This window comes from Rana temporaria, chromosome 11 (assembly GCF_905171775.1).
Source record: "Rana temporaria chromosome 11, aRanTem1.1, whole genome shotgun sequence".
In the NCBI taxonomy this organism is placed as follows: Eukaryota; Metazoa; Chordata; class Amphibia; order Anura; family Ranidae; genus Rana; species Rana temporaria.
The window spans coordinates 60,117,709-60,134,945 of NC_053499.1; the positions used below are offsets into that span (position 1 = coordinate 60,117,709).

The following is a 17,237-nucleotide window of genomic DNA, read 5'->3' on the forward strand; positions in this document are numbered from 1 at the left end:
TGTGGCGAATAGCCAAACACATGTTAACCACTTGCTTACTGGGCACATAAACCCCCTTCGTTCCCAGGCGAAATCTCAGCGTCCGGCACTGCGTCGCTTTAACTGACAATTGCGCGGTCGTGCGACGTGGCTCCCAAACAAAATTGGCGTCCTTTTTTCCCCACAAATAGAGCTTTCTTTTGGTGGTATTTGATCACCTCTGTGGTTTTTATTTTTTGCGCTATAAACAAAAAAAGAGCAACAATTTAAAAAAAATATATATTTTTTTACTTGTTGCTATAATAAATATCCCAATTTTTTTTTAAAAAAACTATTTTTTTTCTCAGTTAAGGCCGATACGTATTTTTCGACGTATTTTTGTAAAAAAAAAAAAAAAAATCGCAATAAGCGACTGGTTTGCGCAAAAGTTATAGCGCCTACAAAATGGGGAACAGAATTATGATTTTTTTTATTATTTTTTTTTTTACTAGTAATGGCGGCGATCTGCGATTTTTATTGGGACTGGGATATTGCGGCGGACGTATCGGACACTTTTGACACAAATTTGACGCCATTCACATTTATACAGCGATCAGTGCTATAAAAATGCACGAATTACTGTATAAATGTGACTGGCAGTGAAGGGGTTAACACTAGGGGGTGAGGAAGGGGTTAACTGTGTAGCCTGGGTGTGTTATAACTGTGTGGGGGGAGGGGGGTGACTGGGGGAGGGGACCGATGCTGTGTCTCTATGTACAAGAGACACAGATCGGTCTCCTCTCCTCTGACAGCACGTGGAGCTCTGTGTTTACACACAGAGCTCCACGTCCCTGCTGTCACCTGCCGTGTCACCGACGATCGCGTGTACCCGGCGGACATCGCGGCCGCCAGGTACACGCATCGGGTCTTCGGCGATGCGTCGGGACAGTTTTTACCCGCCGCGCGCCACCCAGTGGCGCGCGCGGGTAATGCACATAAAAGGCCGTTTTTAAACGGCCACTTGGCACTTGAGAGCCGCGCTGCGGACGTATTTCGTCTATAGCGCGGATCTCAAGTGGTTAAGAAACGGTGTCCGAAGAAATATCAGTGGTTAAAAAGATATGGCCACATTATTATTTTTCTTTATACTAAAAAAAAAAAATGTTCCTCTCTTCGTCCATATGATAAAGAGTGTTCTTGTATGACTTGGATCTTCCTTGACGAGTTCAAGTCTTTATAAAAACAAAATGAACTGTTGCAGTGGTGGTGTCACCCCCCATTTCAAATGTAATAAAAACAAAACTGGAAAACCAGCAATTGAAGAACTCTTCAGTGAATCCGCTCTTGTAGTGTTACAAGCTGTAAATGGGACTCAATATCCCTTCTTTCGACGGATATTCTTGGATTCGAATGAACAAGGGACTTCTGCAACAAATCTCTCTTTCCGACAATACGAATCCTGGAGCATCTTGCTTCATGACTCCTGATGAAGGATTCAATGTGGCGGCAGGTTCCATCCGGAACTGGGCATCACGGATTAACTTCATCCAGACGATCGCGGTATCTTTTAGTGGTTGACTTCATCTTTACCAATCAGTGATCGGGTCCGGAGTGTGGTTTGGTGACGGTTCCCTCCGGAATGGGATGCCAAGGATTAACATCATCCATGCGACGTTGCGTCTTTGGTAGATCACTTCACCTTTACCAATCAACGATCTGGTCTGGATTGTCAATCATTTTCTATTGGAGTAAATAGACAGTATGAATACATATTCTTGTTAATTAAGATTTACCTTTTCTAACTATGCTATATATATATGATATAGCGATTGGTTAACTATATTTTAATTAACTAACAATCATCAACGATGTAATGATAATATTATTGTGCCATGAATGGCAGGATCAACATTAATGCTGAAGTATAAGATTTGGAGATCTGTAAGTCAAGAGAGAAATATCACAATGTCATTTTTATTACATTACATTCTCTTGATCCTGTTAAGTCTCTTCTTATACATTACCTTCCAGCATTCTTGGTTGGAAACTAGGATGACAAGCATACAATTTCATATTTCATACCATACCCAAACATGTTCTCAATTCACTGATATTGGCAGATACTCTTGACCTCATCACAGTCTCCATTTTCTTCTTGTGCGAGACTTAGGCCCCATACACACCATAGAATCTATCCGCAGATAAATCCCATCAAATGGGTTTCTGCGGATAGATTCTATGGTGTGTACACTCCGTCGGATATTTATCCGCGGATAAATCTCCCCTGGGATGGATTTCCAGCAGATGGATATTTGCTGACATGCTCAACAAATCCATCTGCTGGAATCCATTCCAACGGATGGATCCGCTCGTCTGTACAGACTTACCGGATCCATCCGTCTAAAGGGATTCCCCGCACGCGTCGTAATGATTTGACGCATGCGTGGAATTCCTTATATGACAGCGTCGCGCCCGTCGCCGCGTCATAATAGCGGCGACGGCGCGACACGTCATCGGCAGAGGATTTCAGCGCGGATTTCAATGCGATGGTGTGTACACGCCATCGCATAGAAATCTTCTGAAATCCTCGAGAGGATTTATCCGCGGATACGGTCCGCTGGACCGTATCTGCGGATAAATCCTCTCGTGTGTATGGGGCCTGAGGCTACGAACCGTAGGCCTCAGGGGATGAACCTTGGAGCGACACCATTGGTCTTCCTGAAATTAAATTTCAAACACCCGCCTCCCTCAACTGGTTAAGAACATATCTGGACCCTGGGATACGCTTTTCAAACATTTTGCTATTCAACAAAAATATCATCCACCTATGTTAAACTTTTTCTTGAAGGTATATCAGGCCTTGGCCTTATGTAAAATAACAAACAGAAACAAAATCACATTCAAAACATGAATTTATCTGACCAAGTTACATTCTGTTTCAGTTGTACTATTTCTTACCACCGTTAACTGCCAGCTTGTATGGGTCTTCAGGACTTACCTGAATGTTCCACCATCATTGGGCATCACTTAGTGTTGTGAAATACTTAGCGCTTTGTATTTTTGTATCCAGCATTGGTCAATGTATGGCACAGCTTAGCTGTACATATATACTCGTTTATGTAGCTGTCTTAGATCAGCATACAAACGCAATGACCATTTAGTTTAAGAATATCAAGTATAGGATTATCATTAGATCCGGTGCACTGATCCTACAAAGCTCCTTTCCTTTAAATTCTTAATGGTCTCCACTAGCGAAACATAGCCAGCTAGGGAAAGACAACAATGTTTGATTTAAAACACAAGGTACGTTTTCACTTGGATCAGATTGGATCCCGGCTATGTGTATGTCTATTATAACACGTCACAGGAATCTTTTCATAAACATATTTTCTTAAACTCTATGAAAACTTTTCTTTCATTTAAGTGTGATTTACTGAAATCTTTTCTGTGTACATCCTGTCTGCGAAACATTTTAATGCAGTAGGGTTCTTTTAAAATCTTTGGCCTATGTATACATGGCCGGGTAATAATAAAATTGTATTAGTACCTGTCTGAATAATGACCTTTGTGGTACTAATATGTTTACTGCATCTGGCAGTAACCAAGATTATATTAGGGCTTCATGTTCATTTATGAAACTACTTGGATTTTATTTTAATCTGGACCTCATTGGTATTTACCAGATCTATGTGCATAACAAAGCAATGTAATATATCGTTGTCAATGTACACATGATATATTGGGTCATTGATTATCAGGAATAAATGATTGACTGATTATTCATTTATTTATTTCCTGAAGTACCTAAATATTTATTTTAGGATTGATCAACTATTGATCAACTATTTTAATAATTTCTACTAATGTGATTATATTCCTGGCATAAATATGAACCTCATAAATATTCCACAGGTCATTGACCTGGGGGGAAAATACCATACAATCCCAGTAGGATTACGTATAATTGCGAAGCTCAATAGAGTCAGCATACACTGTATGGATGTGAGCATTTGAGAATATCACCTTCCAAGCATACCTCTCAATTATATTCCAGGGGACATACACTTTAGTATGATCCTCCTGTCTGACCCTCATGTTGGGGAAAATCGGAGATGCCTGTATGAGGGTGCCATCTAAATATGGATCTCACTTATACTCACTGAATGTGAGAGAACCGAGAAGGTTCACATGTATGGCCTCATTATTATTTTTATAAAATCACAATAGGATATAAATATTGTTAAGGAGATCGATACCCATTTGTAATCGATCGTGGGCATATTGATTATACCTGTGGGAATATAAATTACTTCATTCCCTTTTAAGTTGAAATACAACTGGGCTTTTTATTTGTATTTGATTTCAGGGCAGTGCTGAAATATTTACCAAGTTAGCTTAAAATAAATAATTTTAGCTGATGTATTTTTCAGAAAATAAATTCTTGGATTTATTTTAAATATTTCTGAAATAACATAATTGCTTGGATTTATTTGAAATATTCCATATATTCATATGGTATCCTGTTATTACAAAATACCTGTAAGGAAAACAATATAAAAACAAAACACATATACTTGGAATGAATGACATGGAACAGTTTTTTTTTTTTTTTTTTACTTTGTCAGTATTGTGTGTTTGTATAAGCAAGGAGCAATGCCCCCCCCACTGGTATCACACAGACATTCCTTAAACCTGTCAGTTTCTACAAAGCCATGTCTTGGCTGCTCTTTTCACCCCCCACCTTTTCACAAAGGAGGGTGTGAAAGACTCCGTTTTAAAGAAAAGAAAAAAAAACTTTTAAACAGACATTTACATTTTTGAACATCTCAGCTAGATTCCACTTTCTAGTTTTTTTTTTTTAGAACTGAGTGTAACTTTTTAATTGAGAGGAGCTTCAATTTTGTTCTTGCTCTTATTAAGCCATTATTTGAGCGGGCTTTTTAAATTTATTTTTGAAGCTCTGGTTCTGTAGAACCCTAAAAAGGATGGTGTTCTGTTTAACCAAACCAATCCATTTTTAGGGTAATAATCCCTGGCCATAATATTTTTTACTTTATTTTATTTGGCAAAGCCTTACCAAATAATCGGGAAAATTCATGGCTTCAAAATCTGGGCTTCTTACAACAGCCTGGGCTTTCTTGAGAACTTTTAAAAGTTCTGTGGTACTTTGATTGGGCTTAAATTTGAAAGTTCCCATTGTCCTTATTGCAGCGTCAGCTGACTTATAGGGACCAAGCTCTGTCTTCATTACCCATACTTCTCTGATGGAAGACAATACCTGATATTTTGCAAACTGTCTGTGATGCAGACCAATTTCAGTCTCTGCATCAGCAGGACCGGCTGCGCTAAAAATAACTTTAGTCTTTGTCATTTTTCAATATTGCATCTAACAATGGCAATACAAATATTAATTTTTTTAAATTATATTTAATTTTTTTTTTTCCCAAAAAATTAAAAATTAATAATGACAAAAATATATATAATTTTGCACAATTATATTACTTGTCTCAAACGTTGACAGATCCCGGACGAGCCCCCATATATGTCAGAACCATTGACGTATCTCGGCATATAGCCTACGCATACCGTCAGAATATTTATTCTGAACTATAAAATATTATTGTATTATGAAAATATGTATATCTGTGCTTTGGGAGAAATACAATTTTCCTACAATACAAGATATCTAAAATTCTTTTATCCGTGCTATTTTGAGGACAAGCAATACAAATGAATATTTAAAATATATATATTTATTAACTAAAGGTACAGTGCAAAATCTAAATCGGGTACAATTCGTATTACAAAAATTAATTGATATGCTTCTATAATCAGAAATAAGCGATGGCTGAATGTTTAGAGACTATTTACAATATTATGACAAGGCATTCATAGCTCTCATATTTAAATCATCTTGGCGTATTTAAAACCTTTTAGCTTTTAGTGACATAACCTTGACATTGAATTATCTCTTCTCAATAACAAACAGATCTCTTGCCACTGCTACATAAAACACAAGGACAAGATGTCCTGTGGACAGTTCTTGGTAATTTGGCCAAGAATGTCTTTTTAACACACAAGGCTATCTCTACTGCATCACCTGTTTAAACATATGCCAACATTAGGCCATTCACTAGGACTCACAATGTAATTGTGATCGATATATGTAACAAGTATCTATATACAGTACGTCTGTGCGTTACTTCTGTAATTGCCTCTGAAGTATCTCATGCTGCAGTTAAAGACATTCCAGGTACAATTAACACTTGCTAAGATAATATAGTGGCCCCAGTTGGTAACTGTTTAAACTACCTATTGCATAGAGGATGTAAGATCAAAATGATACATTACCAGTAATAAGAGATCTTTCTGTTTGATGAGGGAAAGTCCTAATGAAGGACTCTTGAGAGCCCCTACATGTTTGCGGTCACTCTCTGCTTTCCAGCTTCCTTCAGAGATCAGAGCAGCTTCCAGAGATCAGCCATCTCTCTCCCATCAAGCTTCTTCCCATCAGCCTCCCTCTCTGTCCTGAGTAATCACTTTTTATCTCTCCCAAGAAGTGGGTGTGTCACATCACTATCACATGACTGCCGATGTCACATAATAATATGTTTTGATAAGTCTATATTGAACCAATGCCGATATTAACCTGTAGGGGGCAGTAGCGTGTAAGGAATTATTCCTAATGATGAGGTCAAGCAGAGTTAATCATGACTTATGATCTCTCTAACTTGGGCCTATAAAACCCCCCCATAAATTGTCCTGTATGTCAAACAGTTGTCAGACATCTTGGCAACGTCTAAAGTTATGATTGAGATAAGGTTTTATGATCAACACACGTGCCTTGGAAAGTTCCTTTAAACTAATGTCGGGCTGTGATCAAGGCAGTCTAATACTTTGAAGTTATTTTAGGATCTTATACCTGGGACCCCAGTAGTGTCTATGTATTAACGAGTAGTATTATGTGAATTACTGATATACATGTTGTTGTTGTGGCATTATAAAGATACAATACTATTTAAGATAATATAATTTCACTGGGATTGTGAATAGCCCCCTTAGTCTCATAGTGCAAAGACAATGCTGAGTTTCGTGTCATGCTGTGCAGGCTTTTCATCTCCCATGAAACCAGAATTCCTCATCATTCTCTTATCTTCTAAGTGTTAAACCCCCAATATATATGACCTTGGAGATGGCACAGATAGGCATCCAGTTTCTTGTGAAGAGATAGGTCATTCTGGGAACAAGGCCTTATTCACAGGTTTAAGACACAAAATGGCATCTCTTCTGCTAAACATATTATGAATATGGAACACTATGAAACATATCAAATGTGCGATCTTATGTGTATTCTTTTAACCCCAAATGTTCCGACAAGCTGCTATCGTGGCTTCTACGCAAGATCAAAGAGGACGGGAAGCCGGTAATTCTGGTAGCCCTGCCTTGGCCCAGAAGATCATGGTTTGCAGAAATCATAAGGATGGCTGTTGGGAAACCGTGGACTCTTCCATCCCGTCCAGACTTGGTGTCCTAAGGACCAGTGTTCCATCCTGCCTTACAATCACTAAATTTAACGGTATGGCTATTGAAGCCCACATTTTAAAGAATCAGGGGTTTTCAGGCTCAGTGGTAACTACCCTGATTATTTAAATGAAGCTGGCTTCTAGGACCATTTTATTAGGGTCTGGAGGTCCTATGTTTCCTGGTGTGAAACCAAAAGATGGCATCCTTGGAAGTATGTCATAGGAAGAATTCTTGCCTTCCTACATTTGGCGGTAGAAATGAAACTAGCCCTGATTACAATTGTGGGTCAGATCTCGGCTTTGTCAGTGTTTTTATAAAGGCCGCTTGCCTCGCATTCTTTAATCTGGGCCTTTATACAAGGGGTAGCGCGTATAACTCCTCTAGTTAGGTCACCCTTGTGCCCATGGGATTTGAATCTAGTTTTATCGGCCTCACAAAGACAGCCTTTTGAGCCGATGCGCCATATTCCCTTGATCCTGTTGACAAGGAAGTTTTTTTTGGTGGCAAGGAGAGTATCAGAATTGGCAGCTTTTTCATGTAAAGAGCCATGCTTAATTATTCATAAGGACAAGATGGTGTTGCGTCCTCAGGCAACCTTTCTGCCTAAGGTAGTGTCCAGTTTTCACCTGAACCAGGATATCTCCCTGCCTTCCTTTTTTCTAGATCATCGTTCTCCGGAGGAAAAATTGTTACATTCTCTCGATGTGGTGAGAGCTGTCTATCTGAAGGTGATAGCTCAGATACGGAAAACTGATGCTTTGTTTGTGCTGCCAGAATGGCCCAGGAAAGGGCAGGCAGTGTCGAAGTCGACTATTTCAAAGTGTATTTTGTCAAGTTATAATTCAGGCTTATGGTTTGAAAAGAAGGGTTCTGCCTTTTTCAATTTAAGGGCACTCTACCAGGGCAGTGAGTGCTTCATGGGCATGCATCACCAAGCCTCTATGACTATGATTTGTGAGGCCGCGACTTGGTCGTCAGTACATACATTTACAAAATGTTATCAGTTGGATGTAAGGCCGGCAAGAGGATGCCCCTTTTGGGCGCAGTGTATTGCAGGCAGCAGTATAGATCCTCATGTCTAATGGTGGCCTGCTTTGATATGTGTCTCCCTCCCCTCAGAGGCGTTGCTTTGGGATATCCCACATAGTAATTACTATGGCTTCTCTGTGTTTCGTGATTTACGATAAAGAAAATAGGATTTTTATAACAGCTTACCTGTAAAATCCTTTTCTTGGAGTACATCATGGGACACAGAGGTCTCTCCCATCTTATTGGGATATGTATTATTTGCTTTTCTACAAAAATTGAGGTACTTCCTGTATGGGAGGGGTTATATAGAGGGGGACTTCCTGTCTTTTGGGTGTGCCAGTGTTCATTCACCTATATATGTGGCGTATAACCCACATATTTAAAAGAAGGAAGTTTGGGACTTTGAATGAGACACAAGTGGAATAATGAATATGTTTAGAAAAAAGTTACACAAGTACAGATGTCTTGGCCAGCAGGCTCCATATAAACATATGAGTTAACAAACATTATTAAAATTAGCTAAATCACAACATGTTGTGGTGACATAATGCATCTAGGATAGCCTATAGATACTGAAAGGCTTGTTGGCTCGACGTGTTTCAGCGACTTTATCGCCTCATCAGGAGAAGATGCATTTGGTCTGAAAAAAACATTAAACATAAGTATGAGGGCCAGTAAAATGGATCTTAGAAAATTCAAATAGGATACAGGAGGAAATGGGGAGAGATAGTGAGGAGAAGAAAAGTGTAGATGTGAAAAACAAAACAAAAAATAAGGGGTAAAAAGTGAAAATGTGTGATGAGAAGAGAACCAGGGGCTCACATTAGGATCTGTATAAATTACCTAATATGTGTAGATATGAGGATCAAAAAGGTATGGTGTGAGGAGGATACGGCATCTTCAGCCAGCAATCAATGAAGATGTCCAAACCAGGCGGGGGGCCAAGAAGGAGCCCAAGCCATCCCAGGGACATACTCCCAGCCTCATGCTGGCATGACTGAAGTAGGGAGGAGCCCAGGCCCAGGGCGTCATCAACCGCCCGTGGCAACGGGTAATCAAACTCCCTACAGGCACGCCATTGGTTGTAGAGGGGACCCCGGTGTGATAGCGTCAACTTTGACGTCACACGCACGGCGTCCAATCGTGGTGCCAATGCGCAACTGGACAAGCCCGCCCACCCCCCATGCACAGCACGATGGCTGGGGGGAGGGCGCCAAGAACGCATCGCAGCTCCCGGGTAAAGAGGGACAGTAAACGGATGCAGTCCATACAGCGCCACCTCGTGCAAGCTACCCAAAACAAAATAATGTAAATGCCTAAAAATGAAAAAATGTATCAAACCATAGAAAAACTCAAAATACGAACAAAAAAAAATATGGCAACAATATTACATTAGCAATGAAAATATAGCAGCATAGAAATATACATACGGTAACCATTCAAAAATAAACACATAATAGGGTTAAGAACCATTTTTCGGATATCCAACTATGTGCCTCCATCCCTAATTTGATTATATTATGGGGGGGAAAGGGAAAATAACCCACATAGTAATTACTACGGCTGCTCCGTGTCCAGTGATTGTACTCCAAGAAAAGGATTTTACAGGTAAGCGGTTTTAAAAATCCTATTTTTCTGCAAACCTTTTCACTGGTGTATATTTGTGATTTTCTTTCTTTTAGGATGTCATTTCAAGAATTTCTCCGGGAATTTGACCGTCTAGAAATTTGCAATCTCACACCAGATGCCTTGAAAGCCCGCAAAATTCGCAAATGGAACACAACATTTTATCATGGAAACTGGAGAAAGGGGAGCACAGCTGGTGGCTGTAGAAACTTTCCAGGTAATTATATTGCATTTGTTTCTGATTCTTACAACTTTGAAAATCGTCTATTTTATTGGAAGCCCTCTGTGTAGTAAAATGTAAGATCTTCATTGTGTGATCTCCAAAACAACCAGTACATACTGTACATAAACACTGCTGCCTCTTGTAATTCTATGGGAAAACTGTAAAGTGACTTCTGAAACTGTATACGGCCTTAACCGTTTAAGCCCCGGACCATTTTGTAGCTAAAGCACTTGGCCACTTTTTGCGATTCGGCACTGCGTCGCTTTAACGGACAATTGTGCAGTCGTGCGACGTGGCTCCCAAACAAAATTTACGTCCTTATTTTCCCACAAGAGCTTTCTTCTGGTGGCATTTGATCATCTCTGCGTTTTTTTTATTTTTTGCGCTATAAACAAAAATAGAGCGACAATTTTGAAAAAAATTCAATATTTTTTACTTTTTGCTATAATATCCCCCAAAAATATATAAAAAAACGTCTTCCTCAGTTTAGGCCGATACATATTTTTGGGGAAAAAATCGCAATAATCGATTATTGATCGGTTTGCACAAAAGTTACAGCGTCTACAAAATAGGGGATAGTTTTAAAGCATTTTTATTAATTTTTTTTTTTTTACTAGCGCGATCTGTGATTTTTATCATGACTGCGACATTATGGCGGACACTTTTGACACATTTTTGGGACCATTGTCCTTTTTACAGCGATCAGTGCTATAAAAATGCACTTGTTACTGTGAAAATGACACTGGCAGTGAAGGGGTTAACCACTAGGTGGCGGTGTAGGGGTTAAGTGTTCCCTAAGGCGTCATTCTTACTGTTGGGGGGCGTGGCTTGCTGTGACACGTCACTGATCGTGTTCCTGATGACAGGGAACACGATTAGTGACCGTGTCAGCTAGGCAGAATGGGGAGATGTTGTGTTTACACTAACATCTCCCCGTTCTATGTCTCCGTGTGACAATCGAGGGTATGCCCGCGGCGATCGAGTCTGCGAGACCTGCGGGCGCGCTCAGGGAGATCGCGCCGGGCACGCGCACCCACAACAACCGCTTCGTAAAGGGGACGTACAGGTTGGTCCTTTTGCCTGCCCGTGCCATGCTGCAGACGCATATCTGCGTGCGGCAAGCGGTTAAGGAGTAAGGCTATGCAGCTTTGAGCAGGTCTATACTGAAGATTGCTGGATCAGTAGGTGGTGGAATCCACCGCATGTTAATGCTGCTGACAGACTGCATCAGATATGTCACTTTTAGGCCTCATTCACACCGTGGTGCAGAGATGTCAGATTTTTCTGCACACATTCTGCAAGGGTACAAAGAAAAAAAAATGTTTTTTTCATCTCTATGCCCTGTTCACACCACAACACTGGTATCGCATGCAGAATTTTTCTGCACAGGAATCTGTAACATGTATGCCCAGATCTGGACCAGAGCATCACTGAGCTCTTGAACAGACTGAGGTGCAACCTGGCAGCACCGGATGGACTGAAACATAATGTCCCAGAGGTGTTCTTTTGGATTTAGGTCAGGTGAGCGTGGGGGCCATTCAATCATATCAATTTCTTCATCCTCCAGGAACTGGCTGCATGCTCTCGCCACATGAGGCCGGGCATTGTCGTGCACCAGGAGGAACCCAGGACCCACTGCACCAGCGTAGGGTCTGACAATGGGTCCAAGGATTTCATCCCGATACCTAATGGCAGTCAGGGTTCCATTGTGTAACCTGTAGAGGTCTGTGCATCCCTCCATGGATATGCCTCCCCAGACCATCACTGACCCACCACCAAACCGGTCATGCTGAACGATGTTAAAGGCAGCATAAAGTTCTCCCCAGCTTCTCCAGACCCTTTCACGTCTGACACATATGCTCAGGGTGAACCTGCTCTCATCTGTGAAAAGCATGGGGCACCAGTGGCGGACCTGCCAATTCTGGTGTTCAATGGAAAATGCCAATCGAGCTCCACAGTGTCCGGTAGTGAGCACAGAGCACACTAGAGGACGTCGGGCCCTCAGGCCACCCCCGTGAAGTCTGTTTCTGATTGTTTGGTCAGAGACATTCACACCAGTGGGCTGCTGGAGGTTATTTTGTAGGGCTCTGGCAGTGCTATTCCTGTTCTTCCTCGCACAAAGGAGCAGATACCGGTCCTGCTGATGGGTTAAGGACCTTCTACGGCTCTCTCCAGCTCTCCTAGAGTAACTGCCTGTCTCCTGGAATCCCCTCCATGCTCTTGAGACTGTGCTGGGAGACATGGCAAACCTTCTGGCAATGACCAGTATTGATGTGCCATCCTGGAGGAGTTAGACTGCCTGTGCAACCTTTATAGGGTCCAAGTATAGCCTTGTGCTACCAGTAGTGACACTGACCCTGGCCAAATGCAAAACTATTGAAAAAAAGTCAGAAAAGATGAGTAGGGAAAAAAAATGTCGGACACCTCCACCTGAAAAAACATTCCTGTTTTTGGAGGTGAGGTTGTCTCATTGTTGCCCATCTAGTGCACCTGTTGTTAATTTCAATTAACAGCAAAGCGTCTGAAACTGATTAACAACCCCCTCTGTATACACCCCTCCCCCTCTGCTACTTAACTGACCAGATCAATATCCCAAGAGTTCTGATTCAAAAGTGTTCCTTTAATTTTTTTTGAGCAGTGTGTATATATATATGTATCTATGGGAATGCTCCCCATTATCTATGCGAAAAAATAAAAGCTCATAAACCCAACCGCGTTCTGCGTTCCACCAATCAAAATTTCCTCCAGATACCCAAAGCCAGATACAAGTCCAAAGGAGAAAGGAGATTCGCGGTCCAAGGGCCTAGACTATGGAACGCTTTACCAACCAGCATTCGGTTGGAGGAGAATCACTTAGCATTCAGGAGAAAGATCAAGACTCATCTCTTTTGATACCAAAGGAGACAGGAACAACAGGCGCCCAGAGGCGATTAAATTTGCATGTGCTGCGCTATATAAGTTTTCATTCATTCATTCATTCATATATATATATGTGTGTATATATATATATATATATATATATATATATATATATATATATATATATATATATATATATATATATTAAAAAAAAAAAACAAGACTTTACAATCACTTTAATGTTATACCCTAATTTGACAAAAGGTCAAAAAGTGCTTGAGAGTATACAGTTATTCAACTTAATAGTTAATTTCTATCCATATCTCCTCCATCAGCAACAGATGTAATAAAAATCGAATCTACAGTGTAATACTGTTTGTAAACTTTATTACCATAAGATAAACCTGCAACTAGCATCGTTTTATGTACTTTAGGACTGTTGCACACAGTATTTGGGCTATTATAAGGATCCATTATCCCCTCAATCTTGCTAAACTTCACAAACCAGATGTGCTACACTTTACACACTACATCACTCTGGGCTTCATTATACCCCATTCCCCTTTTTAAAAAACATCAGATCACATGATGGTACAGCGGTTACAATGTCTAGGAAATTGTTGCCAAGTCAGTAGCAGTTGAGCTGACATTTTTACTGATTAGCAGCTGACTTATATGTCTCTCTAGCTAAATTCTCCCCTCCTTTTTATCACGATTCTTTTCCTTCATAGCTACGTTCTGGATTAACCCACAGTTTAAATTAAAGCTGGACATTGAGGATGAAGATGATGACTATGGCAGTGAAAAAGGCTGCACCTTCCTCATTGCCCTTATGCAGAAAAACCGAAGAAAAGAGAAAAGATTTGGGAAGGACATGGAGACAATCGGTTTTGCCGTCTATGAGGTATGGTAGCTTACAGTGCTCAGTTTTAGGGTAGCATTTAGGATACTTGGTGTGACATATTTATATACGAAAATAGGATGAGTTCACCCATAAGACATGCAAGAGAACATATAGATCAGGGGATGGCAATGTTTTTAACATAAGGTGCCAAAAAAGGTTTTAAAATAAATTGAGATTTTAAAAAAAAAAAGGCCAACTTCACACACTCAGTAATGAGTAGGTATTTTTCTAAAGTAAATGCTGTAGACGACTTGAATAATAGTAAGAAATTAATATTGAGCTTTGCACCATTTCACCTCAGATCTCCCCAATTCCTGCACCTTCACGCCTCAGATCTCCCCAATTCCTGCACCTTCACACCTCAGATCTCCCCAATTCCTGCACCTTTATGCCTCAGATCAGTCCCAATTCCTGCACCTCTAAATTAGTAGTTCCCAATAGCTGGGTAATTGTCAGTTAAAAATGAGAGCAGGTAGCTTGGGGCATATAACTCAACAGGACCAGTTCTTGCCTGTCTGTGTATGTGTGTGTGTGGGTTGGCAGTAAAAGAAGTCAAGGGGGGGGCAGAGGATGGGGTCAGCAGGGTAGAGGATGGGGTCAACAGGACAGAGGGACAGGGGTAAGCAGGAAAGGGAATGGTGTCAGCAGGGCAAAGGACAGGATGAGCAGGGCATTGGATGGGGTCCGCAGGGTATATGATGGAGTCAGAGGATAGGGTAGCAGGGCATAGAACAGGGGTCAGTGGGGCAGATGCTGGGGTCAGCAAGGCAGAAAATCGGTCACTGCTGGCAGGGAACTTTAAGTAGCAGAGATTGGATTCTTTTACAGACTCAACCTTAATCTGCACAGTGAGAAGCAGGCTGTTGCCACTGCACACCAATCTGAGGGTTTCACAGGTGAGAACTGCAACAGCCATCTACACACTGCAGATCAAGGTTGTGTCTGTAAAATAATCCAATCTCAGCTGTGCAGTGTTGGTAGTAACGGCTCTGCTGCATATCCTGTCGGGCTGAGTGGAGTTTGTGCATAGAAGAAGGAGCTTAACAACCCGGGCACAGCATCCATGGTGGGGGAGGTCAGCTCGCCACCCCCTAGATCTGGCCATCTTCAAAACCGCTTCCAAATTGGCTGCAGACAAGCCGTGAAGTGGGCAGGAACAGAGGCAGGCAGGAAATTAAGTAATAACGAACCAGCCGTGCGCTCTCCTGTGTAGCCAGCTGCAGCCGTCAGCCGATTTTGCTGATATGTGGGAGGTGGGTGTCTCAGTCTTCCCTGGCGAACCATGTCTGGCATGCATGCCGGTGGTTGCCGACCCCTAATATTATTCTGAATTTTTTTAAATGCTATAAATGTATAATTGTTTAGACCATATGTTCAGAACAATTGTTGCAAACAAAAGATATACACTTGGCAAAAAATTCTTCCTTTGAGAAACCTGTACTGGTAGCTGCCATTTCTGGTCTCCTGAAAATGTTAGGCTGGCCACACATTATACAATTTTCTAGTACAATTTTCCTGTAAATTTGCCTAAACCATAGAATATGAGATCAAACCTTAACACTTTCAATTTGAATGCAGTCAGGCAGGCCCCTTGCACTAAATAGTTTAAGGTAAATCTAATGGAAATTGTATAAGAGTTGGCCAGTTTTAGTTGCCTGGCTGTCCTGCTGATCGAATGGCTCCAATACTTTGAGTCAGTCACCAGGAATAAATATGCAGATCAGGAGTTCCGACTTCATGTAAAGCATGCTTGTTGTGGTCTATGCCTTAAATTGTATTGTTTTTATATTATACCAAATTTATTTTGAACAGAACTTTGCCAAAAAAGGGGACAGTAAAGATACAATACCATTTAAGAGGTTTATGAGGGCCTGGCTTGTGACAACATGCAATCTAAAGATAATTGGGCCACATGCAGCCACTAACTAGCATTCTTAGAAGGAGATTAGTAATGGCAACTTTTTTTTATATTTCTCTCGTTTTGAAAACTATTTAGAGATGACGAGGTTGCCCTAAATTCAGAGACGGTTATTGTTTTCCCCAATATTTCACCTGTAGAGTAGTATTTCGGAATAGGCCCCTTTATAACTATTGTAGCTTTAAAATAATACATACCAGATAGTGAGTCTTATTCATAATTTGCATATCTGTTTTCTTTCCACAGGTCCCCAGAGAGGTATGCAAGCTTATGTACATGCAACTGATGCAGAAGATAAGTTGTATTTGTATTGGATCAACTGAGCATCTAATAATTCACTTGTTGTGCCCTGTGTTCTCCTTATATTGCTGGTCTACCACTCTTCTGACTAATCACACTCTTTACTTTTCATGTTTACTATACCCTTTTCAGTTACTATTTTTTTTACACTTGGACAAAGTAAAGAAAGCATAGGCTGTCAAAGACAGGAAATTAGGCTTCTGTTGAAAAAATCTTTAAGTGAAATTACACTTTTGTTTGAGCGAAACAAATCGTCATTATTTTTTTTTTTGTATATATAAATTGCAAGGATTTTAGTGTGCTTGGTTGCAGATTCTTAACTGCTGCTTTTTTTTATAGATAATAAGTCAGGTTTTGCAGTAACTTTCTCAAATTAAGTAAAAAGTGAGGGTGTCTATCTGCTTTATTATATGATTAGTCCAATTGTTGTAAAGAGAGAAGCACTACATCCTCATCTCCCCTTGTAGTCATATGGCCAGTATATCCCCCAAAAAGATGACCACCTTACTGCAGTAAAGCTACTGACAGTAGTGGGCATACCAAATATTCCTACCTCAAGCACTGTGTAGGCTTTTGATAGAATCTTGAGCAATCACATGTGCAAGTAATGAGTTTTCTGTGGAGTCCTGTTCCTTTGTTGCAATTAAGTAAAATTGTAATGTTTCAGCAGGATTTAAACTCTTTGCTTGCTGGAGACCATAATTGTCATATCGGCAGTTCCCCCTCTTGATTGTTCTTACAGATGGCGGGAGGGGACATCCCGCCCCCCGGTTCTTCTCTGGGCTCTCCTGTGCCATCAAGGACCCGGGGAAAGAATCTGCTGCTGCCAGATAAAGATCATAGAGATTTTCGGTGACCAGATGGTCACCAGTCATCTCTATGACTGTCGGAGGGCT

General features: G+C 40.8%; 1 protein-coding gene across 1 annotated transcript in view; it reads left to right on the top strand.

Moving 5' to 3' along the window:
- The window catches only part of CAPN1 (calpain 1), a 120,126-nt gene that overhangs the window by 80,672 nt on the left and 22,217 nt on the right, over positions 1–17,237 (top strand). The window contains exons 10-12 of the mRNA XM_040328635.1: positions 10,194–10,354; positions 13,951–14,123; positions 16,288–16,299. Of these exons, the coding sequence (XP_040184569.1) occupies positions 10,194–10,354; positions 13,951–14,123; positions 16,288–16,299 (346 nt within the window). The remainder of the gene's footprint in view (positions 1–10,193; positions 10,355–13,950; positions 14,124–16,287; positions 16,300–17,237) is intronic.